Source organism: Sciurus vulgaris, assembly GCF_902686455.1.
Source record: "Sciurus vulgaris genome assembly, chromosome: 11".
NCBI classification, from domain to species: Eukaryota; Metazoa; Chordata; class Mammalia; order Rodentia; family Sciuridae; genus Sciurus; species Sciurus vulgaris.
This window is the reverse complement of record NC_136472.1, coordinates 51,804,889-51,830,133: the sequence shown is the minus strand read 5'-3', so window position 1 is coordinate 51,830,133 and position 25,245 is coordinate 51,804,889. Positions and strand designations below refer to the sequence as shown.

At 40.8% G+C, this 25,245-nt stretch overlaps 1 protein-coding gene across 5 annotated transcripts; it reads left to right on the top strand.

Moving 5' to 3' along the window:
* The first annotated feature begins 9,114 nt into the window (after positions 1–9,114).
* HTATIP2 (HIV-1 Tat interactive protein 2) lies at positions 9,115–24,980 on the top strand. Of its 5 annotated transcripts, none has more exons than XM_079101881.1 (6): positions 9,115–9,203; positions 9,647–9,838; positions 11,580–11,687; positions 19,646–19,783; positions 23,039–23,100; positions 23,769–24,980. In XM_079101881.1, exons 2-6 carry the CDS (start codon positions 9,653–9,655, stop codon positions 23,992–23,994), a joined length of 720 nt encoding a protein of 239 aa, XP_078958007.1. In that variant the 5' UTR covers positions 9,115–9,203; positions 9,647–9,652; the 3' UTR covers positions 23,995–24,980. The 5 variants fall into 5 exon arrangements, with proteins under 5 accessions (XP_078958007.1, XP_078958005.1, XP_078958004.1 ...); XM_079101879.1 differs by having other exon boundaries at positions 9,135–9,203; positions 9,643–9,838; XM_079101878.1 differs by lacking the exon at positions 9,115–9,203 and adding an exon at positions 9,210–9,355 and having other exon boundaries at positions 9,643–9,838.
* The last annotated feature ends 265 nt before the right edge of the window (positions 24,981–25,245 follow it).

Here is a 25,245-nt window from a genome sequence, read left to right as displayed (position 1 = left end):
TGATTTTCATGAGATCTGCCCCCCAACCTTTTTTTCCTTCTCTAGCTTCCACATATGAGAGAAACATATGACCCTTGACTTTTTGAGTTTGACTTAGTTCAGTTAATATGATACTCAAGTTTATCCACTTTCCTGAAAATGCCATAGTTCATTCTTTCTTTATGCCTGAATAAAAATCCATTGTATATATATGCCACATTTTCTTTATCCATTCATCCACTGAAGAACACCTAGGCTGGTTTCATAGTTTGTGAACCTCAGCTTCCTTGTCCTCAATGATAATAATTCCTGTTTCATGAGGATGTTGTACTAAATGAGTTTATACATATATGTATATGTATACAACACACACATACAAACATATATAGTACTTCACAGTACTTGGCATATAGTAAGTGGTATGTAAGTGTTTCATTTTATTTTTTTGAAGTGGGAGAGTTGAAGGCCCGTTCATTTTCAGGTCACTGTATGGTCTCCCTAAGGGGAAGACTATGATTGGTCTCTTCATGATCGTTATTAGCAAATGGACCTTAAGCACATGTTGGTCCACAGTGAATTTATCCTTTAATTAGTAGAATCATATGAGGAGCTTGAAAACTGCTGATGCTGATCTAGTAGGTCTAGGGCAAGCCTGGGCATCTTTATTTTTCTAAGCTTAATTTATTATTATTTTTCTAAGGTTTTATTTTTCTAAAGAGATGTTACATTCAGTTAGAATTACAAATGGCTGCTGTGATACTTTGAAATTTACAAAGTTCTTGCCCATAAGAATTGCTCATGTTTCTTCAGTATTTACTATAAACTAGATACTAAGTGCTTTATTTGGATCATCTCATTTAATCTTCCAATGGAAAATCCATGAGTTAAATAATTATTATTATCATTCACACTGTTCAGATGGGAAGACCAAGGACTAGACAGGCTAAAAACTCACCAAACTCACTGAGGTAGAGGGTGGCAGAGCCAGGATTTCAAACCAGGTGAATAAATGCCACAGACTGCACTCTCAACCACCTGCTTATACTACCTTCCCAAGTTCTAATTTGAATTTTGCTGTAAATTTGTGTGGTAAGAAATTTTGCCTTTACCTTCCCTTTATACATGAAGAGACCGAAGCTAAGGACTTGACCAAATGCACGCAGCTAGTCCATGTCCATGCTGGGGCTTATAAATTGAAAACTTATGCTCTTTCCCTATAGTGGCAGAGAACGTCAAATAAAAAAGGTAGTTTTTTTTTTAAGTTCTTTCATATGTATTATGGCCTCCTCTTTCCTGCAGTGCTTGCTTGGGTTCATACCTTCATTACATAGGGTGCTATAGAAAGAACTTCCACCAGAAGCCCCTCTCATCTCTCTCCCTTCTGTGCATGCTATTTCAGCTTAATCTGTCTTCATTAAGGGGAGAGTTCACCAAGAAATTCTTTGCTTAAAATCTGACAAATATTTGTGCTGTTTGCCATCTGCAGTGAGTTGAATGTTGTCCTCCAAAAAAATATGTTCACATCCGAACCCATGGAAACTGAGAGTGACCTTTGGAAAAAGGGTCTTTGCAAATGTGATGAAGAATCTCCAGATGAGATCGTCCTGGATTCTCAAGATGGGTCCTAACTCCAATGACAAATGCACTTAGACAGCAGAAGAGAAGACAGACATGCAGAGGAACAGGCCAGAAGAACACAGAGGCAGAGACTGGAGTTTTAGAGTCACAAGCAACACCTCCAGAAACTGGAGGCAAGTGAGCATTCTTGCCTAGAGCCTCCAAAGGGAACTTGACTCTGTCAATGTTTTTATTTCAGACTTCTGGCCCCCAGAACCATGAAAGAGAGCTGAAGAAATAGCTCGTGTTGGAGAGCGCTCGCTTGGCTGGCATGCGCAAGGACCCCTGGTCAAATCCCCGGCCCCTCAGAGGGGAGGAAAAAAGAAAAACAGAACCATGAAAGAATACATTTCTGTTGTTATGGGTTAGATATGAGGTATCCCCTAAAAGTTCATGTGTGAGGCAATGCAAGAATTTTTAGAGGTAAAATAATTGGGTTATGAGAGCCTAATATAATCAGTGGATTAATCCACTGATACAGATTAACTAAGTGATAACTGTAAGCAGGTAGGGTACGACTCGAGGAAGTAGGTTACTGGGGGTGTACTTTTGCAGTTTATATTTCGTCCCTAGTGAGCAAAGTTCTCACTCTGCTTCCTGGTGGCCATGTCCTGAGCTGCTTTCCTCTTCCACACCCTTCCACCATGGTGTTCTGCCTCATTTGGCTCCACAGCAATGGAGTTAGCCATCTGTGGACTGAGACCTCCAAAACCCTGAGCACCAAATAAACTTTTCCTCCTCTAAAATTGCTCGTCAGGTCTTTTGGACACAAGGATGGAAAAGCTAACTAAAACATCTATTGTAATCTCCCCAGCTTGACGACATTTGTTACAGCAGCTTTGAAAATTAATACATGACCTCATCACCTCCTCTTGACTCTCAGGGCTCATGTTGTCTGTGGCTTCCCTGTGACCCAGGCTTCTGCCTTGCATAAACCTTCTGCCCATCTGGTTGTTCCCTCACTGTCTCCTCCAGGGGGCCCTTGGGGCTCTGCCTTTACGTTGCTACCTCTTTATTAGAAAAAAGACATGCTACCTTGACAGAATTCCTCCTCAGAGGGGAAATGTCTTTTGAGGTGGGACAATGCTGGGGAAAGAGATAAAATCCCTAAGGACACAGTGGTGGGACAAGCAAGATGCCCTTTATCAGGGAGTTTCTGGGAATGTTTTCTCACTCTGCACTGCTCCATTTATTTATTTATTGCCAGCCTGAACCCTTCTCTATGTTGCCTCCCTTAAAGAGCATGGCTGTGGCTCACTGCTTCACAAGTTATGCACATGCTTGGGTGTCATCCGAAAATGTGTAAGTTTAACAAGCTGACTTCTCCTCTCCTTTCCAGTCTTGTGGATAAATTATGGAGAAACGCATTCATGTAAAAATTTTCCTTGAGCCCCTGCTAAGTACTGAACATTCCTCACAGTGCTGGTGCTACAGCCCTTGGAGGTAGAGGTGGTGCCTGACCTCACAGAGTACAGTCATTCTGGATTGATGAATATGTGCTTGGCTACTTGGACTTGACCAAGGTCACACAGCTATTAAGTGGCTGGCCAGGATTCAAATCTACTTCTCTCTTACTTCAAAGTTCATGTTTTCTATCACATCAGGTACACGGGGCAGAGTCCTGGCAGGAAACAGACTGCCAAATGGGGAAACTGAAGGGAATTTAGTAATAGATGATTTCCAAAGGTCTGGGGAAAACTCAGCAAGGGACAGGATTAATGTCCCAGTGCTATCAGCCGCCGAAGCCATTAGCACCCAGGTCTGAGGAGGCAGGTGAGGAGGTGGTTACTGGAAAGAGTACCTCTAGCTGAAAAAGAGGACAGTCAAGTAGGAGTATGGCCTTTACAGAGGTCCACTCATGGCAGGCCTGCAGGGAGGAATGCAGCGGGAGGGAATGCAGACCTTAACTCAGGCTCCTGTCTCCTTCAACCCCTGAAAGAACCTGCTATTGGCCAAATCCAATCAGAAACCAGAGGACAAAGGAGAGTGGGTGGTGCAGGCTTCAAAGATCAGCTGTGGGTTCCAGAAAAGGATGCAGAGGTGGAAAGTAGATCTGGGGGGTCAATGAAAAATGCCAGCAACACCACTGTTTCCCCGACTTGACTCATTAGATAACACCTTCATGAATTTGTTGTGTCCACTTTCACTGTATCTCACCTGTGCTCAGTCTATTTACAAAATTTTCTCACTTTTACAAACTTTATTTATTTGGTAGTATTGGGAATTGAACCTTGGTCTCACACGTGCTCAGCAAGTGTTGTACTACTGAGTTACAGCCCCAGCCCATAAATTTTATTAAATGTATTAATAACAATAACAAGTAGTAATAAAGGTATGAATAATAGTCAGGGTAGTATGCCATGACATTAAATAGGAAAAAAAACATTAAAAATTAATAAAGAGAAATCAAGTTTACTCCATTTTAAAAATTAGATAGTAATTATAAGTAATCATTTATTGTGTGAGGCCCCTACCTGCCTCTCCAATCTCCTTCTAACCCCTGCCCCATGCCTCCATTTTAGTCCTTTTTTTTTTTTTTCTTTTTTTGGCTTCTCAAAACCAGTCATACTGGTACTCGCCATAGGGCATTTGCACAGGTTATTTCCTCAGTATCTTATCAGCAAGAAAACATACAGGAGTGCCAGGGAACCTGAATAATACAACAAACATAGCACTATCTGCCCAGAGAAGAAGAAGCAGGTGACTTTCCTGAGAAGATTCTAGAATTGTACTGGTTTTGCTAATGATTTTGGCACTGATCTGAATACCCAGATTTTGGCACTAAAGTTTAACTGTTTTATCTGAGATGACATACTTAACAGACTTTTGACTTAGTTTCTTCACCTATAAAGGGAAAAAAAATTAACACGGAGGTGGAAAACATGGGCACATGTGCAAACAGTACTCCACCCTAACTCTTCTGAAAGGGAATACTACTGAGAACATGATTGATGTTCTAAATTGGCTACCTCCATTGTTGAATACAGTTCATGTCTGAATTTGTTCTGAGACAAGGGAAGATTACAACACTTTTTTCTATACACCTATCTCTATCACATCCAACCTCTCTGCTCAAACAGATATCTTAGTCATGCTACATTTATTTATAGCTCTCCTATAAAAAATATCCAGCATACATATTCATGAATAAATAGGGTAAAACTGGAGACAAAGTACAGCACTTTTGATGTTATTTGACATCCATTCTCCTTTCTTCCTACAGTGGGGACCTCTACTTTGTTTGAGGACACTACTTCCTCTTCTGTCCTCAGTCCCAAACAACCAGCAGGAGACTCAGTTGGAACTAAAGAGTTTTTTGTTAGCAAATCTTCTCTTTTATGTGGATCTGATTGTGAGAGAATGCCCTTGATATTTTGAGTAAGCTATTTTCCCTATCTCTCCCTCCTATTCTATACCCTGAAGAAAACTATTCTGTACAGTATTTAAGTTCCACTGGGCTTCTAGTTGAATTGAGCCAATGAAGAGTACCAGCAGGAGGCCAGAGGGCAGGAGATGAGCGAGGTTAGGATGTCCTTCTGACTCCTCCGATGAAGGTGTTAGGGTTAAATAAGGGTTGCCCCACAATGGTTCATATGTTGGGAACTTGGTCCCCAGTGTGGCAACGTTAAGTGGTGGTATGAGTTTCAAGAGAAGGGCCTAGTAGGAAGTGGTTAGTTCAATGAAGATGCTATCTTTGGAAAGGATTAATGTTCTCAGGATACCACAGCTAGTTTTCAAGAGAGGGATTGCCATAACAGAGCAAGACCTACTCCTCCCTGCTCTCTGGATTCCTGTCTCACCATGGAATCTCTTTGCATGGGTTCCCATGATGATGCCACGCGGTCCTAACCAGAGCCTATTCCCTGCTGTTTAGACTTTGTGCCATGAAACTGTGAATTTAATAAACTCATTTTCTTTATCAGACCCTCAGCCTCAAGTGTTTTATAGTAATGAAAAATGGACTACACAGTGACGTTGCTGAAAATTGGCTGAAGTGTTCTACTGAAGACCTGAGCTCCTGTGAGACACTCTTTCTCTAGGCTTTGGTAACCAATCTCTTCTGCCCCCTTCCCCAAATTTCAGTTGGATACTTTCCTCAGATGAACCACTTTGGGTACTTTGTCTTTTGTACATTTGATCCTGACTAAACAGAGAGTGAAATTCTGGGGTTGCTCACAGTCTTTGGAATATCTCATGGGGTCTGAGAGTAAGGCTGACATGAAGAAGGAAGGAGAGGGGTTGGGTTCTGATCCTACTGTCTGACTGTCTGACTCTGGGCATGCCTAAAGACGTCACACACTGATTCTTCAGTTATGTGAGCCAGTATGCTTCCTTGTCTATGCAAGACATCTTGTGTTGGGGTTTCAATCACCTAAACAGAGTCTTAAAATGTAACCAAAAGTGTAGCTCTAAAGTGAAGACATTACGACCATAGAAATGAAAAGCTGTACCCCATTTGTGTACAATGAATCAAAATGCAGTCTGTAAAAATTAAAAAAAAAAAAAAAATTAAGTTAAAAAATAAAATAAAACAAAATTATCAATCTAAAAAAAAAAAAAAAAGTGAAGACATATGGATCCATGATCCTTAGGACTTTAAATTTTACCTACATGCAGTTCCAATCTCCGTATGACTCCATCCTACCTCAGATTCTGTTTTCAGACTTCTCTGAGATTCTCTCTTATACAATGAGAGTATCCTGACAATATTTACCATCTTAACCCAAGTTAACACAAGTTCCTTGGAGTAATAAAACAGTCCCCATTTTATAGATAGAAAAATAAAGGCCATGATATATGAAGACACTTCCTCCAAGTCAGAGGTCTTGTTGAACCTGGACGTGGCAGGCAGGTCTTTTGGCCCAGAATCTCTCCATACCACCTCAGTTTCCTTATGTTCCCTCTCCCTTCTTTCTCAGGCTTTCCCTTCCCTCTTCCCTGTACGTTCCTGTTGCCTAGATCATGTCACATTACCTTAGCATCTTAATGAGAAGGTGCCAGGCATCAATGAAGGAAAGTCATGGGCTTGTCTTTCTTTGAGTTTCCATTTCTTTTTTGTATATTCATTTGGTATTTAGCATGAGCTACCCTATGAAAATTTGGGGATGTTTTATGATGTTTAACTTGAACTTTCATTAAGTTTTCCAAGTGTACATGGCCTGTCTTCCTATGGGAGAGGGGAGAGGGTATCTGGTTTTTGATTCATCTTTGAAATATCTATATTGCCTAGCACAGTATCTTCTTCATTTTAGATGATCAATAAATATACAACAAGATTGACTAGAAGGATCTTACATTAGGTAAAATACTGTCCAAGCTGCTATAGCACAATTTACAGAGGTTCCCACACGATAGAAGTTTATTTTTTCCCCACTGCCCAGAGGTGGACAGGCTGTCTCCAGGGCAAGTTGGCAGCTCTGTTCTATAAAATCATCCAGGACTCAGGTTCCAACTTCTTGCTCTACTAAACTGTAGGGTGTTTTTTCCTCATAGTCAGTGCTGGTTCACCAGTGTGGCATTCACTTTCTATCCTAAGGAAAGGAGAAAAAAAAATAATAAAGTGAAGAGAAAGCAGGTAACTTCTCTATAAAAAAGTGGTCAATTTTTCACCTATTATCTTTGCTTGCATCTCATTGGCTAACTTATTGTCACATGATCACACCAGCTCACAAATGATACTGGGAAACAGAGCATCTAAATGGACAGCTATGTGTTCTAATAAAATTCAGGGCTCTGTTGGTAAAATGAAGAGTCATTTGATCAATGAATGGTTGAAACTAAAAGATCCATGATACTAAGTGAGTGGGTTTGTGAAATGGCACATCTACCTTAGAGAACTCTGGTCATTCCTCTCCTAGTCATTTACCTAAGAATAAAAAAACAATAGCCCGCAGAAAGACTAGTAGAAGAATGTTCACAGGAACCTTATTCACAATGGCGAACAATTAGAAACAAACCTAAAGTCCATCAGAAGCAAATGTTTAAATACATGAGATATTCATACCAAAAAAGTGGAATATGACTCAGCAGTAAAAAGGAATGAATTTCTGATACATGAAACAACCAGGGCTGACTCACCCATTTGGCACAACAGGCATAGTTCTGAGACCTGTGAAAATAGCTTTTAAATTGAAGAAAATGTTGACATATAATATCGAAATATCCATCTTTACAAAACATACTCATAAGAAATAATTCTTAACATATGTATTTTTTTAATGAAGGAAGGGAAACATGGAAGTGCTTAAGGCCCACATAAGTCATAATGCAGTCCTTCGAAAAACCAGGATGAGAATTAAAAAGCAGGTTAAACAGAAGAACTGAGACACAAAAGAGTGTGCAATTCCATTTAAGTGCAGTTCTGGAACAGGCAAAACTAATCTATGTTGAAAGTAATCAGAAATTACTGGGGTGGGGAGGGACTGCTGAATTGGAGGGATGAAGGCATTCTCTGGGATAACAGACATGTTCTGTATTTTGGTTTTGGTGTTATACCTAGGTGTATATGCAACTTTCTAAAATCATGGGACTGAACTTTTAGGATCTGTGCATTTTGTTGTGTATAAATAGTGCTACGTTTTGAAAAAGAAAGAAGGGGCGGAGGATACTAGGGTACAATTAATCATATCTGTGACAGATTTGATAAATGACTTGCTAAGACGGTGTTAGCTGAGGAGGTTTACTGTTGCATTTTAGCGGGAGTCTTTGGGCACTCAAATGGAAGAGTCCACACACCGTGAGGACTGAACCACTCTGCCCTGTACTGTCAAGGTTTGTTATCACAGGCAATAGAACAGTTGGCACAAGCAGAAAAAGAACCTATCGGCAGAATAAGAGGAAACATTCAGAACACCCTCAAATCGGGGGAGGCAAAACAGGAAAGATCACGCCATCAGGTCACTGGGAGCTGGTAGGATGCCACCATCTACACTTTCCTCCCACCTAGAGAGCTCAGGCTTTCACCAGTGTGGAAGCAGTGTGGCCAGGTCTAGGTCAGGCCTAGGTCAGGCCCAAGGAGATAGGAGTGGGAGTTTGTCACTGGTCTCTAGACTTGGAAAAGGAGCCCCAGCATCACTAGTGTTCACAGCACTGTCCATCCACATTGTTTGTATTCTTGCTTTGTCATTCTAACGCCTGTCCTGGACTTTCAAGATCCAGGACAGGCCCAATGTGAATAGTTATGTTCCAAACCCCAGATCACGCCCTGGAGTGTGACCCACAGGATCTGGTGGGCAAGATTATATCGCTGCAATCACCTAGAAATAGGCCAGGACCTAGGCTGACTGTGAGTGGGTGTAAGTTTTTGACTTAGTGAATTTAAGATGAAGATTTCCAATATATAGTTGAAATTACAGCTGGGTGGGGCGCAATGAAGGTCAAGTCTGGGACGTATTCTGGTGGGGCTTGTGTGACCTGAGCCCATGTGGTCGGGAGGCACGAGGGAGGGCCGTTCCTGGGGATTCCATCACGAGGGAAGGGGTCTCCGGGCTTAGGCACAGCCCCCACGCGGCCCACGCGCCCTCGAGTCCCCGCGCCCTTTCCGAGGTCCGCCCCTCTGGGCGGGGCGAGGCAGCGACGCTACGAAGTCACCCGGAAGACCGAGCAGGGTAGGCGCGGGCCGGGTCGCCTCGACTCCAGGGCTGGCGGTGGAGGGCTGCCCGATGCCCGGGCCTGCAGCGCTGGGCGCCGCGGCGGCGGCACTGGTGGCCGCCCTGCTCCTGGCGCGGCGTGAGGACACGGGGCCCGGGACCGGCCCCAGGTAACTCCTCCAGGCAGAGGACCGAGCTGGGGCCCCGCACTCCTCCCAGGACCCGGGAAGCGCGGGGGAAGCCCCGTGGTGCAGCAGCCTGTGGCATCTGGGAGCACCCCCGCTCGGCCCCCTTCCGCTGTGTCTGCTGGGGCAAATGGGAGGCGACTAACGTGCCGCGCCCCGCGGGTGACTCAGCACTTTCCCCGGAGCCTGAGTGACAGCCCTGTCCCCGGGGTCGGGGCGGTGCGGTCGCTTAGCATCCTCAGACCAACACCTGTCGATGTTATTTTCCCCAGCAAGGCCGAGATGGAGGCGCTGCCGAAGCTTCGGGAAGACTTCAAAATGCAGAATAAATCCGTCTTAATTCTGGGCGCCAGCGGGGAAACCGGCAGAGTGCTCTTAAGAGAAATCCTGGAACAGAATCTGTTTTCCAGAGTCACTCTGATTGGCCGGAGGAAGCTCACCTTCGAGGAGGAAGCTTATAAAAATGTGGTGGGTATTTGAGCTGGGACTCAAAAATATACCCGCGTTGAATTTGTAAGATGAACGTATTTCATGCCCGAAGGCCGAACATTGCTGGGCCAGTGGTGGCGGAGGGAGAGATGGACCTGTCAAAGTACCTCCAGGGAGCCTGCCTTGTTGCTGGCTTGTAGGCCTCTTTCACCATGTGGCCTTGAGCAAAGAGTTTTCTACATCTAAAACTGGATAATGTGAGACCTACGTTGTAGGGGGGGTAGGCAAGACCGGAAAGCACTATTTTTAGTTCAGACAAGCTGGCTTTTAGGGATGATCCTGCAAAACTTTGGCAGTTTTCTCAATCGCCTTGTTTATTTTGTCTACCTGTACACTTAACATTAATGTTATGAGAACCTGAAAATGCTGTGCAGAATGGGAAAGATCTGTGGCAGTGAAATATGGGCATACCTGGGTACAAGAATCTGCCCTGCCTGACTTGCCAAACTTGTGTCCATAACATTACCTTCACCTTAAGTTACACTTTCAGGGTAAACAGATGATACACCAGACTTCCATCTGGCCATAACACCTAAATACCTGAAGTCTGAGCTTCCTGAAGATTTCTTGCTTCCTTTAAACTGTGTTATCTGTGAAATGCAGCAAATTGAACAATATGTTGTGCTCCTGAGACCTCACAACTGTAGAATTCAGTCCTGCAGGTTTCATAGGAGGAGTTTTCTAAATAATAAGTGGACTCACCAGTAAGTGTTCTTAAGTCCCCCAGGTTCATACTCAGATCGTGTTGTGAATGTCTTTAGTCCATCAGCTCTTGCCTATTTGAAACAGATGTCTTTGCTCAGGCTTAGACAGGTGTTGGGTGGTCTTCATAGTCTAGTTTCTTGAGCAGTATGAAAATTTCCTGGTAATTAGAATCTGAGAATGAGATATGTGTTCTGAGAGTGGAGTTTGGGTGGCACACCTTTTGATTAGGCACTTTGTGAAGATCCTTTTCTTCAACGTTACATGCAATGTAAGGAAAATTCTTTTGAAAAAGTTGATGATAGTGAAGGAACCAACATTTTATTTAAATTCCCGGATGATAAAACTTCTCATTTTCTTAGGTTTCATTTGCAATAGACTTAAAAAGTTAGGTGCAGGTGCTTAAATTTCAGTGTGCATCAGAATTCCTGTGGGTGCTTGTTGAACGTAGAGTCTGATTCAGAAGTATTGGCAGGGAATCCTGGGATGGGGCTTTTTTTTCCTTTAGCACCTTCTATCTGATTCTAATGCTGGTAGCTCATGAGTTGGACAGAAGGAGAGATTATCATCCACATTTTGCAGATGAAGAAAACTGAGGTATAGCATCAATAACTTGGCCAAAATTACATGCATAGTAAGTAATAGGACCATGATTTGAACTAGGTCTTTGAGACCTCAGACACCATCCCCTGTCTTCACTTCACATTATACCTCAGCGGTCTCTTTCCTGGTAAGAGGTAGACAGGCTTGTTTGTCTTCCTATAAATAAATTAAAATTGAACCTGATATTAGAAATATGGATCACCCCTAGTCCAGTTATATGTACCAGAGGTACATATGTGCCTGGGTGATTTTCCATTCAGATTAATTGCTTTTGACTGAAAGAAAATGAATTTGCAAAATTTGATGTTAAGTGGTTAAATCGTTCCATAATGGTCTGTAATTTATTCTATAAATCTAGAGGCGTGTTCTGTTTTTTAAATAACGTGACATTATATATAACTGTGCCCTTGTCTAGAATCAAGAAGTGGTGGACTTTGAAAAATTGGAAGACTACACTTCTGCCTTTCAAGGTCATGATGTTGGATTCTGTTGCCTGGGTACCACCAGAAACAAAGCTGGGGCGGTAAGGAAGAAATAGACTTTTTCCTTTTTTACTAGCCAGTAATATCAAGGATTTCTTTTCGTTTACTCTTTTTTCTTTGTGTCTTTTGCAGTGCTTAAATGTAAATAAACTCTTATTGTTTAAGGTTCCATCTGCTGCCCTCACTTTGTTATACTTTGAGTAATACTGATACATTCATCTTTCTTTCAGGCCTGAGTACTGGGTACATCATAAATATTCACATGATCTTGCCGATAGCAAATATTGCTATCGTTACAATATCGCCTGACTAAGGCAAACAATATCTGAGTAAACGTAATTGACTCATGCTGTTGGCTGTAAGCTTTTTAATTTTTTTTCTCTTCCATAATAAATATTTTAAACTTGAAGCATCCCCTCTTGCTTGAGTGATTTGCTTCAACTCATTTTCACTCCAGGCCTTAAACTTATAGGATAGAATATCAGAATATAGAGGCACGATTCAACCAGCCCCCATGATGACTCAGCCTTCAGCAGTGATTCAACCCCAGTGATGATTCAGCCCTCACTGACGCAAAACTGTTGTAACACTTTTTTATTTTCTTTTTAATGGTGTTTTAAATTGAGTTGGCCCCTGCCCAGAAGTCATAGTTTACTACATAGTTAAAAGTCATGGTTTACGACATGATCCTGGGCAAATGTCAATATGTCTTCTTTAATTTACACCTGGACTGTAGTTTATCCCTCTGACAGAATGTTCTTGCTGGAGCCAAATGTTTTTTTTCTATTAAGTATGCAGGGCCATGCTTCTGCCATGGGACTTAGTATAGGTTTAGAAACCAGGCCCATGCAACTTAAGTACTTTTGGTTTATACAAACCAAGTAGTTAGTTGTATTTCACTGGACTTCTTGGTGAGACAAAGGATAATTGTATTTATGCTTTTAGTCAGGATGTATTTCCATATCTTGTGTAGTTTTGCTTGTCTGCATTAGAACACTACTGGGTTTTGAGCTCTATGCTGTGAACTGCAGGTTATAGAGAAATTTGACCTTCTTGGGAATTGCCACATTATTTATCCCTTCTAGAAGGGGTCATGTTCCCGCTCAACAGCTAGTGCAGTCTTTTTTGTTTCAAGGGACAGTCACAAGCAGTGTGCCCTCTAAAAGCATCGAAAAACTTTTGTTCTTGTACTTTGCAGGTTTCACTGTCTCAAGTGCCAGCCTGATTTCTGTGGTGACTCAGCAAAATAGAAAAACTGCATTAAGCATAAAGCAGTTGATTTTCATGACATTAGGCAATTCTTGTAGAGTGCTCCAGGGAAAATTCTGAATTGCTTTGATGCATTTACACTGTGTCATGCAATTTTAATCAGAGTCTGAGTGTCTTCAATATTGAGAATATTTTTTTAAATGGGTTTGGTTCCCCACTTCTTAGACCATGAAACTCATCATTTGTTCTCCTGTAAAAGCAATTTGAAAAGATAAAAATAATTAATGAGTAAGCATGGGAAAAGATTAGTAAGCCAGGTAGGCACAGAAATAAGTTAGGATTTAAATGGTGTAAGAGGATAATGGCAGAAAGTAACCTGACACCCCCTGTAGGAGAGGCCTCTGTTTTTTTGTTTTTTTTTTTTTGATAACTAATTTGGATTGGATACAACATTCAGTTTGGAGGTTGTGACAACTAGGCATTATAAGGGGTGACTAAAATGGGTAAGTAACAATAGTTGTTTGGAGGGGGCTTGTGGGGTTCTAAGCTCAGCCCCATGGAATTCTTTTGGGCCAGCAGCCCTCTCTGTACCTATTACAAAGCTGGTGGCAAGCCAACTGTGGGTCAGTAACTGCTTACGGTTAGAGAAGTGTATGATAGAGAAACCTGAAGAAATTCACAGTTTCTGTCTTCACTTTTGAGATCCTGAGTTTTCTAGAACTTCCATGACAAAGTAGCACTGGGTGTCTTAAGCAACAGAAATTTATTGCCTCACAGTTCTGGAGGCTAGAAGTCTGAGATTAAGCTGTCAGGGGGTTGGTTCCTTTTGAGTGCTGAGGAAAGGGTGTATTTCAGGGTTCTCTCCTTGACTTGTAGATGGCTGCCTTTTCTCTGTATTTTCACGTGGTGTTTACCTTGTGCGCATATGTCTTTGTCCATATTTTCCCTTTTCATAAGGACATAGCCATTTATGATTGGGGCCACCCTATGCAGTACAACCTCATCATAACTAATTACATCTACCATGTCCCTATTTCCAAATAAGGTTATATTTTGAGGTATTGTGGGTTAGGACTTCAACATATGCATGTTGAGGGAATATGTTTGACCTTTAAAATTTAGTCTATTCTAATTTCTGTTGAAAAATGCTAGAGATAAGTCTATTAACTTTCTTCAGTTGTTTGGAAAACCGTATCCTTTAGTGGCAGCTAGTTATGCTACACTTCCCTTTCACACTCAGGCCACAGCAGTCTGGTCAATATGATAGCTCTCTGATTTGGCCCTGGTCTAGATCTGCTGGATCAGAATCTCTGAGGTTGAAAGCTTGGAATCTGTATTTTTAGCAGGTTGCTTGGGAGATCCTGAAACAACCAACCCTTCTCTTATTGGATCTGCTTTTGGGAGGCACTGGGGCACCAGAATGTATTAGTGCTCTTCACTGACCTGTTTTCCTGGCAGTGTAGCATAGTTGGGCTCTCCTTGCTTTTGTGAGACCCTTGTGATACCCTCTGAGAACCAGATTGACATTGGCCTTGAGAGAAGACTCAAGTATACCACTGAGCATAATGCATTTCCCTTTATTTGTAGTAAGAGAAGGATTTGGTTGGTGAATTTGGATGGTTTGGTGTTCATTTATTTCCTCACCTATTAGGAGCAGGTTCCAGCAGTCTAGGTTTTTGGATTCTATTGAATGGATAATGATTTTAATATGATTAATGCAGCCATTCTAATATTTATTAAACATCATTAGAATCTCATGGCTTCTGATTCTAAAATAAGTCTTCTAATCCAGTTTGTAAACTATAGAATGGGAGTCTAATACAACCTGTCACCTGTTTTTGTATGGGCTTTGTAAACTAAGAGTGTTTTCCTATTTTTAAATGGCCAGAAACTTCAAAAGAATGTCATGCTACATGAAAATATAAGAAATGCAAATTTTAGTATCCATAAAGAAAGTTGCTCACTAATGTAGAGCTGTAGATGTAACAGAGGCCTGCGAAACTGACAGTGTTTATTATCTGATCCTGTACTGAGAAAGATTCCCCACCCCTGTTCTAATCTCTCTTGTTTTATTTGATGTCCAGGAGGGGGCTCATGAAGTGATGAGGTCTTAACTGGTTCAAAGGAACCAAATCACAGACTTTATTCAGAGACCAGGTATTTGTGGAACCTTGGGTATGTCAGTTAGTTTCTGTGGACCACCTCCTTGTCTATACTAGGAGGGAGGGGACCACTGAAACTCCTTCCAACTGCAGAATTCTGTGGCTATATGCATCGTAGAGAAAAGACAGACTGAAATGAAGGTACTGACCCAGGAACCCTCATTATCCGTTTGATTTTATTTTTCTATCTGGACCTCTTTCTCTAACCGATTGTCCTCCCACCTCTGTATATAAAATATAGAGATGCCCTTCAAGACACAAATGAATAGGGCTCAGGTTTTACCATTCTTTCTTTGTCAGCATCTCTGCTTTCTGGTTTGATTTAGGGTTGGATTGAAAAGGGAGTGAAAAAGAAGCAACTGGAAACAAAAATATACCTAAGTGAGACCATTTACAGAATGATAGGTCCTCCCTTCTTAATAAAGGACCCTGTGACCTTTAGTGCTTTCTCCTCCTGTGAGTCAGCACTGAAATGCCTGGTTAGGATGTTATTCTTAAGAGAAAATATTGCTGATGGTTCTCCAGTATTGGTAAAGAAGACTGGAAGAAATAAAAACTTGGTAGCTTTGAATTTTAATAAGACTTAAAATAAGAGTAATTATAGAATTTGTCTCTTTGGTTGTCCATGCAGCTTATGAGACTGTCTCTTCTGAGTCAAAATACATTGTATGCATTCTTTTGAGTGGGTGCTGAGAAAGAAACTTATAGTGGAAACCTATTTAATTAATTACTTTTTCTAGAAGGAATGCTGATTCCTCCCTTAGATTAGGACACTGGCTATGGAATTGTAAAGACACAATAAAGTAATGAGTTAGTACTCTGAGAAGAGTCTGTTCTTTTGTGATATGGTTAGGGAAACAGTATAGTTTTTCTGAAATTGTGTTGCAGAGATAATATTGTATTTTTCTACTTTTTTTTAACTTGAGGGGTTGGAAGAACAAGAAAGGGAATTAATAAGATTTTAAAGATAGCGCCTTCCATCTATAAGTAGGATCGTCCTCACTCCAAAGAAAACTGGCATGTGTGTTGACATCTCCTAGCAGTCACCCACGCTCTCACCTCAGTTTGATTTCTAAGTCCTTGAAAGCCGTTGACCCTTTTGCTTTTGAGTTTCATTCACCAGCTAAAAGGCCACGCCATCAGGGTGAGGGAAGTGAAATTTAAAATTTAGTGGGCTTGGAAAAATGTGTATTCATAATCAGCTTGAGGGCTCAGAGGATTTGTGAAATCTTTTTGGATTAACAGCCATTGATTGCTAATAAAACAATATTTAGCTTTGTTCAGAGGACGGCAATGGAGAAAGGTATGGGCACCTTGTCATCAGGGTCCATTGAGCAGGGATGATGGCTGAGGGTGGGGGTCTCTGCAGCAGCGTGGGTGCTCGTCCTTCAAGGAGCCTAAGGAGCCCTTGTCAGTTGCTAGCCAGGCCAGTGAAAGGAAGGACGCCAGAGTCTGATGGCTGGGCTGGTATTGATGTGCCTTCGCTGGCTAATCAGATTGAAAGAGTCCCATGGCATTTATGTCACTTTAATTTTCATCAAACAATTGGAGACGACAGCACTCTATTAAGGAGAGGTTGATCCAGAACTAAAGCCAAATAAATTAGGGTCTCAGTTTAATCAAATGATCCTCTTCTGGCTCTGGATTAAGTAAGAGAGACAGCGTCGGTCTGGAAGCTTGTGATTGGCTGACTTTTTCCCTTATTTTTAAAGAAGGATGAAAGAAAAAACATTTTAACCAAGGCAACTATAATAATCCTTCCAAGCATTTGTGCTAACACAACAATAAAAAACACAAAATTTCTCTTGGCAACTATGTTATTTTATTGTGAATAACAAACCGGTTATGAAAACCACAGTACTGTGAATTGGGGTGAGAGGAAGAAATAGACATGGAAGAGAAATTCAGTTAGAATTTTTCTATGTAGTTTTGGATTTTTCTTGGCACACTTTCAGCACATCTAAAATTTCAGTTTGGAGAAAGGCTCTGATTAGAAGTGCCTTTCCCTGTCTCCCCCGACTCCATCTCTGCTGGGATGTTCTAAGTATTAAAATGAGTTTGCTTCAACCATGTTATAAAATAACAACATGAATTTGAGTCATTGTTTAGGACAAGCCCACTTAGGAGTGATTGTCAGTATACAGAACAAAAAGAAGACGGTGATGATTCTTGGGTAGAGAGATGAGTTTATATTACCTAAAGTAGGATAGAAAATTAACATTGCCCTGCAGGTCGTCCAAACAGTTAAAAATGTACTAGTGAGTGATGAGAAAGGAGGACACAGGGAGACTTTTACAGTGCTGGTAATGTTCTGTATTTGATCTGGGAGCTGATTACGGAGATTGTTCAGTTTATTAAAATTCATCAAGCTCTATACTTATAATGTTTTTCTTTCATGATATACTTCGTGTCCTATTATTATAAAATTGAATTTTGTATTCGTTTCTTATTGCTGCTATAACAAATGACCTCAAACTCAGTGGTTAAAACCACATAAATTTATTATATTATAGTTATACAGGTTAGAGGTTGGCATGGGTTTTACTGAGATAAAATCAGAGTGTTGACAGGCTGCGTTTCTTCTGGAGGCTCCAGAGAAGAATTCCTTTCCTTTCCTTTTCCAACGTCTAAAGCCTGCCTACTTTCCCTGGCTCATGGTCCCTCCATCTTCAAGGCCAGCAATTTGGGGGTGGAGCCCTTTCACGTTGCTTAACTCTAAACACCTCTGCTTCTTCCCTTTTTGTAGGGCCCTTATGATTACATTGAACCCAGAATAATCATTTTAAGGTCAGCTGATTAAGGTCACCTTTAGTGGCATCGGCAACATTAATTCCCCTTTACCATGTAGTCTGACATTATTAGAGTGTTTAGGATGTGGAACTCTTTGAGAGACCCTTATTCTGTCTATCAGAGTTGTAGACTGTTTCTTTTTACTAGCTAGAGTGTGGAATATAAAGGAACACAGATGCATTGGAAGAGCACTACCCAGAGTCAGGAACCTGTGCTCTGCTCTCTAAGCTCTGTCACTCCCTAACCAGCAGTTCACCAACCACTGGACCTTATTCCATCTGCATAAGGAGGGGGTTGGATGTGATATTTCCTAAGGTCTCTTCTGACATTTCTAAGAAAGATACACATTGTCATAATGAATTAAACATTTAGAAACCAATAACTACCTCACAAGAAAGATTTAATTTAAGAAAGTCCCTTGGGCAGTAATCTCATCTTCAGATTTGGAATCTCCTCACTGTAAGACCTCATTATATAATTGTGACATTCAGCTTCAGCTTCAGCAGACTTTAGCTTTCTTCAGTTGTCTCCAGTGTGGGGATGCTGGAATGGGTGGTGGTCCCATGAAGTTGATAACTACAGTGGAATTCCCTTTTCCAGGTAGAAGTGCATGTCCCTCATTTGGGTCCTGGAAAAAATCTGTATTCTGTTTGCATCATTCACTCCTCCTCCTTTTGTGGCTACAAAAGAAGCTCTGTTCTTTGTGACTGAATTTGCCTTTTTTCTGCTTTCCTCAGATTTTCTTCATTCCTTTAAATATTTTTGAAGCACCAACCATGTGCTAGGTATGTGCTGATGCTGACTTGTGAATCAAGGAGAAAGACTCAGCCTTTGTCCTTGCTGTACTGAGTCTAGATCTGGGGTCTCTAAACATGTTTGATTATATGTCTATCAGTATAAAAACAAAATTGAGACCGCATTCCTCACTAATGTCAAAGGTATGTGGTAAACCGTACACAAAAATCAAAAATTAAACAGACTATTCTTATAGTGTCTAGCAAATGGTCTCCATCACAGTTCAAGACCCTGCCGTTTTAGAGTTGACACAAAGAACAGAAAACAGAGTTGTAACCTTATAAATGTGAGGAGGAAACCAAATGCAGGAAACAGAGAGGAGAAGTGGCTCAACTGTAACAGGTTTATTTGCGACAGGCCTGTGGAGGGGTGTCCTTCAGCAGAGGTTAGAACCTGTCTCCTGCTTACAACCTAGGAAAGGGTGGAGGAATTTTTATGGTTAGGCCATTGCTAGGGGGTTTTTCAGGGAAGGGTCCCTGTGGTCATCCCCATCATTCTTTGTGATGGTCACTGATCCACGTTGAACAGGGTTTTCAAGATATGATCCCAGGTATTAAGTTTCATTACAGGGTATTGTCTGGGTTTAGGACAGGCTGACTGTCATCTGGGTCAGAGTGACTGTGGGGTAAGTTATTCTAGTGGAAGGTATGTTTCAGAATGGTGTTGCCTAAGTCAGGTTCTCCCTAACAGTATTATCGAAAGACCAAGAAATGGGGTGTCTGAAAGCAGTTTCCCAGCCTGACCTCATTGATCCCTTTGCTCCTTGCAGATTTGCTGGGTGTCCATGCTTCAGTGCCATGGTTCTCATTTTTATGTTGCAGTCCAGCCTTGCTCCTGAGGCTGGTGTGTCTGTCTGGAGGACCACACTTGGAGTCTTTCCCAGGGTCTGAGCCTGACTTTCATGTATTGCTTGGATGGATTATTTAGATCCCCATCCCCCACCTCCTACTCACCCACTCCAAACCTGCCAACCAAGCCAGGTAGTAATCTTTAAAATGAACTTGCAACCTTTTGGAAATAACTCACATCCTTTTCCCCCTCAGGAGGGATTTGTTCGTGTTGACCGAGATTATGTGCTGAAGTCTGCAGAGCTGGCAAAAGCTGGAGGGTGCAAACATTTCAACTTGCTATCCTCTAAAGGAGCTGATAAGTCAAGCAATTTTTTATATTTACAAGTTAAGGTTTGTGCACATTTCTACCTTCACTATACTTTTGGCTAATTGGCAGTATTACATAATACAAAATACTATGTAATATTTAAAAAGCATTAAATACATTGTTATAAATTTTCCATAGCTGCAGGAACTGTTTTTGCAGGATATATTTAGGAAGTGGGAGTGATTTGAAAGACAATTTCCAATGTCTTTCCCTCCTATTAATTATCCATTGCTCAGTGGGATGAACTGTGGCAGCTCTTCCCTTAAATGTCAGTGTGGCATCTTGGCATTGGAGGAGGCTTGGAGGAAGAGATTCTTAAGCTGTTCCCTTGGTTTCCCTAATGGCAGGAAGGAAGGAGCTTTGATTTCTGGAGATTTGGCGACATTTATTCTGAAGCATTCGGCTAATTACAAGCTCAACTTTCTTAAAAGTCTTTTTTTTTTTTTTTTTTTTTTTTTTTTTTTTTTTTACAACCAAGCATGATGGCATATACCTGTAATCCCAGTGACTTGGAAGGCTGAAGCAGGAGGATTGCAAGTTTGAGGCCAACCTCAGCAATTTAGTAAGACTGTCTCAAATAAAAAATAAAAAGGGCTGGGGATATAGCTTAGTGGTAAAGCACCTTGGGCTCAATCCCCAGTACCAAAACAACAACAACAAAACAAACAAACAAAAACCTCACATACATTTTGCTCTTCTCAACACAATATATATGCTTGTTTATTTTAATAAAGTTTCCATTTCCTAATCTTTAAGTGAAGTTGTTGCTGCAGGAAGCTAGGCCGTGGCTTTACTTTTTGTCCTTCCCAATGTACTCCAGGTGCCTACAGTGTAAGAAGCAGGTCCTTAGTGTTTGGCCAGAGAAGTTTCCATGTGAAATTCTACAGAAGTTCCTGTGACTTCTGCTTAAATACCTCACCTTGCTCAGATTCACTTGTTAAGTTTCTATCTTGAAGTGAGATCAGCTGCTTTGTACATGCTAATTGTTGTTTGAAAATAACAAAAGCAAGCCCAGTCCTCCTTTGACATTGTAATCTTTAAGATATTTGGAAATTAAAGTTGACTTGATGTATTTTCACCAGGCATCGCACCTTTAAGTCCTTGCACCCTTCTTTATTAGTTTTGTTTCTTGTTTTTTCTTTTTTTTTTTTTAATGTCTGGAGATTGAATCCAGTGGCACTCTATTACTGAGTTGCACTCCCAGTCCTTTTTATTTTTTATTTTGAGATGGAGTTCTCGCTAAATTGCCAAGACTGGCCTTGAACTTGAAATTCCCCTGCCTTACCCTCTGGAGTTGGCGGGATTACAGGCATGCACTACTGTGCCCAGCTATTAGTTTCTGTTTCTAGCTTCTCCTTACCCTGGTCACTTTGCTGAATGAACTTTACGGTGTTATTATATTGGAATTGCAGTGGAACTATTGCTTTTCATTCTCTGGAAACTCTGTTATCTTTTTTAAAAAGAGATATTACTATTTGAGTAATATTTATCACGTATTGCTCATGATCAGTTTGTGATTAGGAATGTTTCCAGATTTTTTTCATATAGCTCAATCACTGCTAACCAATAGCTCTCCAATTCTAAAATAGTATTTTGAGGCAAATGAAAATCAGTGAGCCATGAATGAAGTTAAATCAACAATGGAAAAGTTTCTGGGGAATGACCCTGGTCAAATTATGTGCATGTACTAATATGGCATAACAAATCCCACCATTATGCGTGATTGTAATGCACCAATAAAAAGAATGGAAATGTTTCAGTTTAATGGTTAGAGTTTAGAACAATACTTAAAAGAGAAAAATTTGTTTTTAAAAATATTCATATTGGTTCTGAGAAAGATTATCAAACAGAATTTTTTTGCTCTCATTAGCAAGATAAACATACCATTTAGAAAAGGAAATATATGTTTGTTCATCTTTAAAAAATTTTTTTTATTTGTAGATGGACACAATGCCTTTATTTTAGTTATTCATTTTATGTGGGGCTGAGGATCAAACCCAGTCAGTGCCTGACATGTGTGAGGCAAGCACTCTACCACTGAGCCACCATCCCACCCCCTGTGTTTGTTCAGCTTTAAAGATAAAGGAATCACTACTACCTCTTCTATGGTTGTAACAAAGATGCAGTCAGACAAGAAAATAGCAAACATTGTGTTCTAAGGGTTTTTATGTATATTTATGTGGAAACTGAGTATTGTTGATCTTAAGATCACCACTGATAGTGGCAGGGTTGGGACTTAAATCTGGGCAGTTTGATGCCAGGACATGTTGCTAGGCGTTGTATAATGAATAGCCTTTGTCACTAGTGCATGTGGCAGGACCCAGCACAGTGCCTGAGTCATGACAGAGCCCCCACCAATATTAGTATTGCCAACAGAATGGAAAGAGACCTTGTTTACTGAAGTTGACCCGTATTCCCTGCAGCATGGGTTTATGAGTTAGATTAATTAAAAGGATAGAAATGACAACCAAACTGTCATCCCAGAATGATACTAAATAACAGTTGTGTCTAGAATTTGGAAAGATGATCTTTCTTGAATAATCCTTCAACTACTGTGTGTATTAGTCCTGGTATTTATCATTTATGTTCTCAACCTCCTTTTGTATGAAGGCTCCCTCCCTTTCAGTTTTAGAAGATCCTTGGTTCTTTAGGAACATTTGTTCTACTCAGTACCTTTTTAAACTGCATTCATTATGGAGGCCTGGATCAATCACATACTTTTACGGGCATTCTGCTGGTGTGATGGGAGAACTGTTGGGGTGTCAAGCCAGAGCACTAAACTGGCCTCATGTTCTGTGTCTGTAAACTTTAGTTCTTCATTTGTTCAATGGAAGAAGATATAAATTTAAAACATTGTCTATATGTAATCTCACTGCCCTTTGAATTTGTGGGGGATTTGTTAAGAAGTGAGTAATATAGATGGTCATCTGTTGGATTACCTGTAAACTAAAAAAGGGCATCAGTATCTGCAAACTTGCTGCATTGATCCTGGGCTTAAGTGAGATACTCTAGTGGTTGGATCTCTGGATCTCTCTTAATGGCAGAAGACTGACTGGCCATGCTGCCATTCACTCATTCTGCAGACTGTTTTTCACTCTACTACTTGTCAGGATTAAATAATTTCTTCCTTAACTTCCCAGGCTTTTTAGAATCTAAGTTGCTAGGTAAGGATTTAGACCTGCAGAAGCAGATTATCTTTAAAACTCCAAATTATCCCCTCTTAAGCGTCACGTGAAATCCTCTGGATTAAATACTGAAAGCATGCTTTTTCTTACCAGGGAGAAGTAGAAGCCAGGGTTGGAGAATTAAAATTTGACCGCTACTCAGTATTTAGGCCTGGGTAAGTATGCACGTTACCCGAGCCGGCTAGTCCCTAGAAACCAGTTTCTCATTTGGAGAAGCTGATGTCTAAGGAAGCTGATGTGATAGGAAGGACTTGGCTGGGGCTGCACTGCTTCTCAGAAGGACCTACCTTTTGGCTTTGAAAGAAAGGAAAGATTCTGGGACTAGCTTCAGAATAATCCAAATCTTCCTATGTGGCATTTGCTGCCTTCTTTTAAAAATTTTTTAAATTTCTGTATTATTATTTTTTACCTTTTTAAAAATTCTCTGTTGCACCAAATAAAACAATATGTCCACTGTGTTAGTGCACTCAGACTTCTCTAATAAAATACCACAGCCTGAGGTGCTTTTATTTTTTCATGATCTAGAGGTTGGAAATTCAAGATCAGGTGCCATCAGGGTGGGTATCAGGTGAGGTCTCTCTTAACTGACAAATGGCCTCCCTTTTTCTATTCTTATAACAACACCAGTCCAATGGGATTAGTTCTATCCCATCTTAAGATCTCATTTAAATTGAATTACCTCCCTAAAGGACAGACTCCAAATGTTACATTGGGCATTAGGGCTTCAACCTCTAAATTCTGAGGGACACTGTTCATTTTAAACACTCACTATGATCTGAATGCAAGTTATCAAAACTTTCCCTGCTTTTCTTTTTCTCCTTAGAGTTCTGTTATGTGATAGACAAGAATCTCGCCCAGGTGAATGGTTGGTTAGGAAATTCTTTGGCTCCTTACCAGATTCTTGGGCCAATGGTCACTCTGTGCCTGTGGTGACGGTGGCTAGAGCAATGCTGAACAACATGGTGAGACCAAGTGACAAGCAGATGGAACTTCTGGACAACAAGGCCATCCATGAGCTGGGAAAAGCTCATGGTGTTCTTAAGCCATGACCACACTGGAGAAACGCTTTTGATCACAGATCTCAACATCCATCACTAAATCTGTAATTTCAGGGCCTCCGAAGAATTTGTGTGCTTTACCTTTGTCATTTGACTATTCTCAGCTACATAGATCCAATCAGGACATGACTTTGCTCTGCACTGGTGGCTCAGGGCCTGGTTGAACATGTAAATCACTCAGGGAACTTTTGAAAAGTAGGAGATTTATAGTCCCTGTTTCAAACCTTCTGAACCAGAAGGTGGGGGATGTGGGCATAGGAATCTGCAGTTTTGTTTTCCTTAAAATTCCTCTGACGGTTGATTGGGAGACAGTTTTAGAAGACTCCTCTGCAGTCACAACAGCAGTGTGAACCCTGGGTGCCATGCAGATGAATGCTGTTCTAAAACTGGTCACATTCTTGTTCTAATGAACAGCATATAACCAACTGTGTAAGTGAACATTGTGCCTTTACTGCTACTTTAGAGTATATAATAAAAAATTAACAGTTCATTGGAGAACTAAATAATGCAGTGGAAATAAATGCACAAATCCTGGGTGCCTCTTCAATGGTTCAAAAGTATTAGTTGTACTAGTGGTGACATGTAGCTTTTTGGCCAATGCAGTGATACAATAACAGCTATCATTTATCAAGTGTTGGCTATGTTCCAGTCCTTACAGGTGTCATCTATGCTTTAACCCTCCAAACAATCCTAATAAAGGGATAGTGTCATTATCATCTTATTTTTTATCCTTTTTTTATCCTTGTATCATAGATGGGGAAACTGATGCTCACTGTCATTAAGTACCTTATTCAGGGATCCAAAGCAGAAGACCTAAATCTAGGAAATGGCAAAGTCGGGATTCTAACCCAGCTCAGCCTAATCTTATAGCTTGTATTGTTAACCACTCTACAAAAGAATATTGTATCTGTATATTTCCAGGTAGTTCCAATGAATTGTTAGTACATGTCATGGATGAGTAAAGTTGAAATATTTGAGTTTCCTCATTGGTCTTCAATCCTTATGATTAATCAGAACGTTCACAAAGCCAGTAAGAATCTATGGCACCAAACTTCAAAGGGCTCAAGGTGCTGCACCTTTGAAACTATGGCAAGGGAAAGGAAGATACATAAGGAAGGGCCAAAGCCAAGAGGAGTACATAGTGCTAATTTCCATCATGGAACAAAGAATGGTATGAAATTTGTCTTATGTCCTAATTCAGTCAGTTCTTGGAGTCTACGGTATGCCAGGTATATTTCAGAC

Excerpts from the sequence above, each read along its gene's own strand:
- HTATIP2 (XM_079101878.1), top strand. The coding sequence starts at position 9,258 with ATGCCCGGGCCTGCAGCGCTGGGCGCCGCGGCGGCGGCACTGGTGGCC. Across the intron at positions 9,356-9,642 it reads GGGCCCGGGACCGGCCCCAG|CAAGGCCGAGATGGAGGCGC; the intron begins GTAACTCCTCCA and ends TATTTTCCCCAG. Across the intron at positions 19,784-23,038 it reads TTTTATATTTACAAGTTAAG|GGAGAAGTAGAAGCCAGGGT; the intron begins GTTTGTGCACAT and ends TTTTCTTACCAG.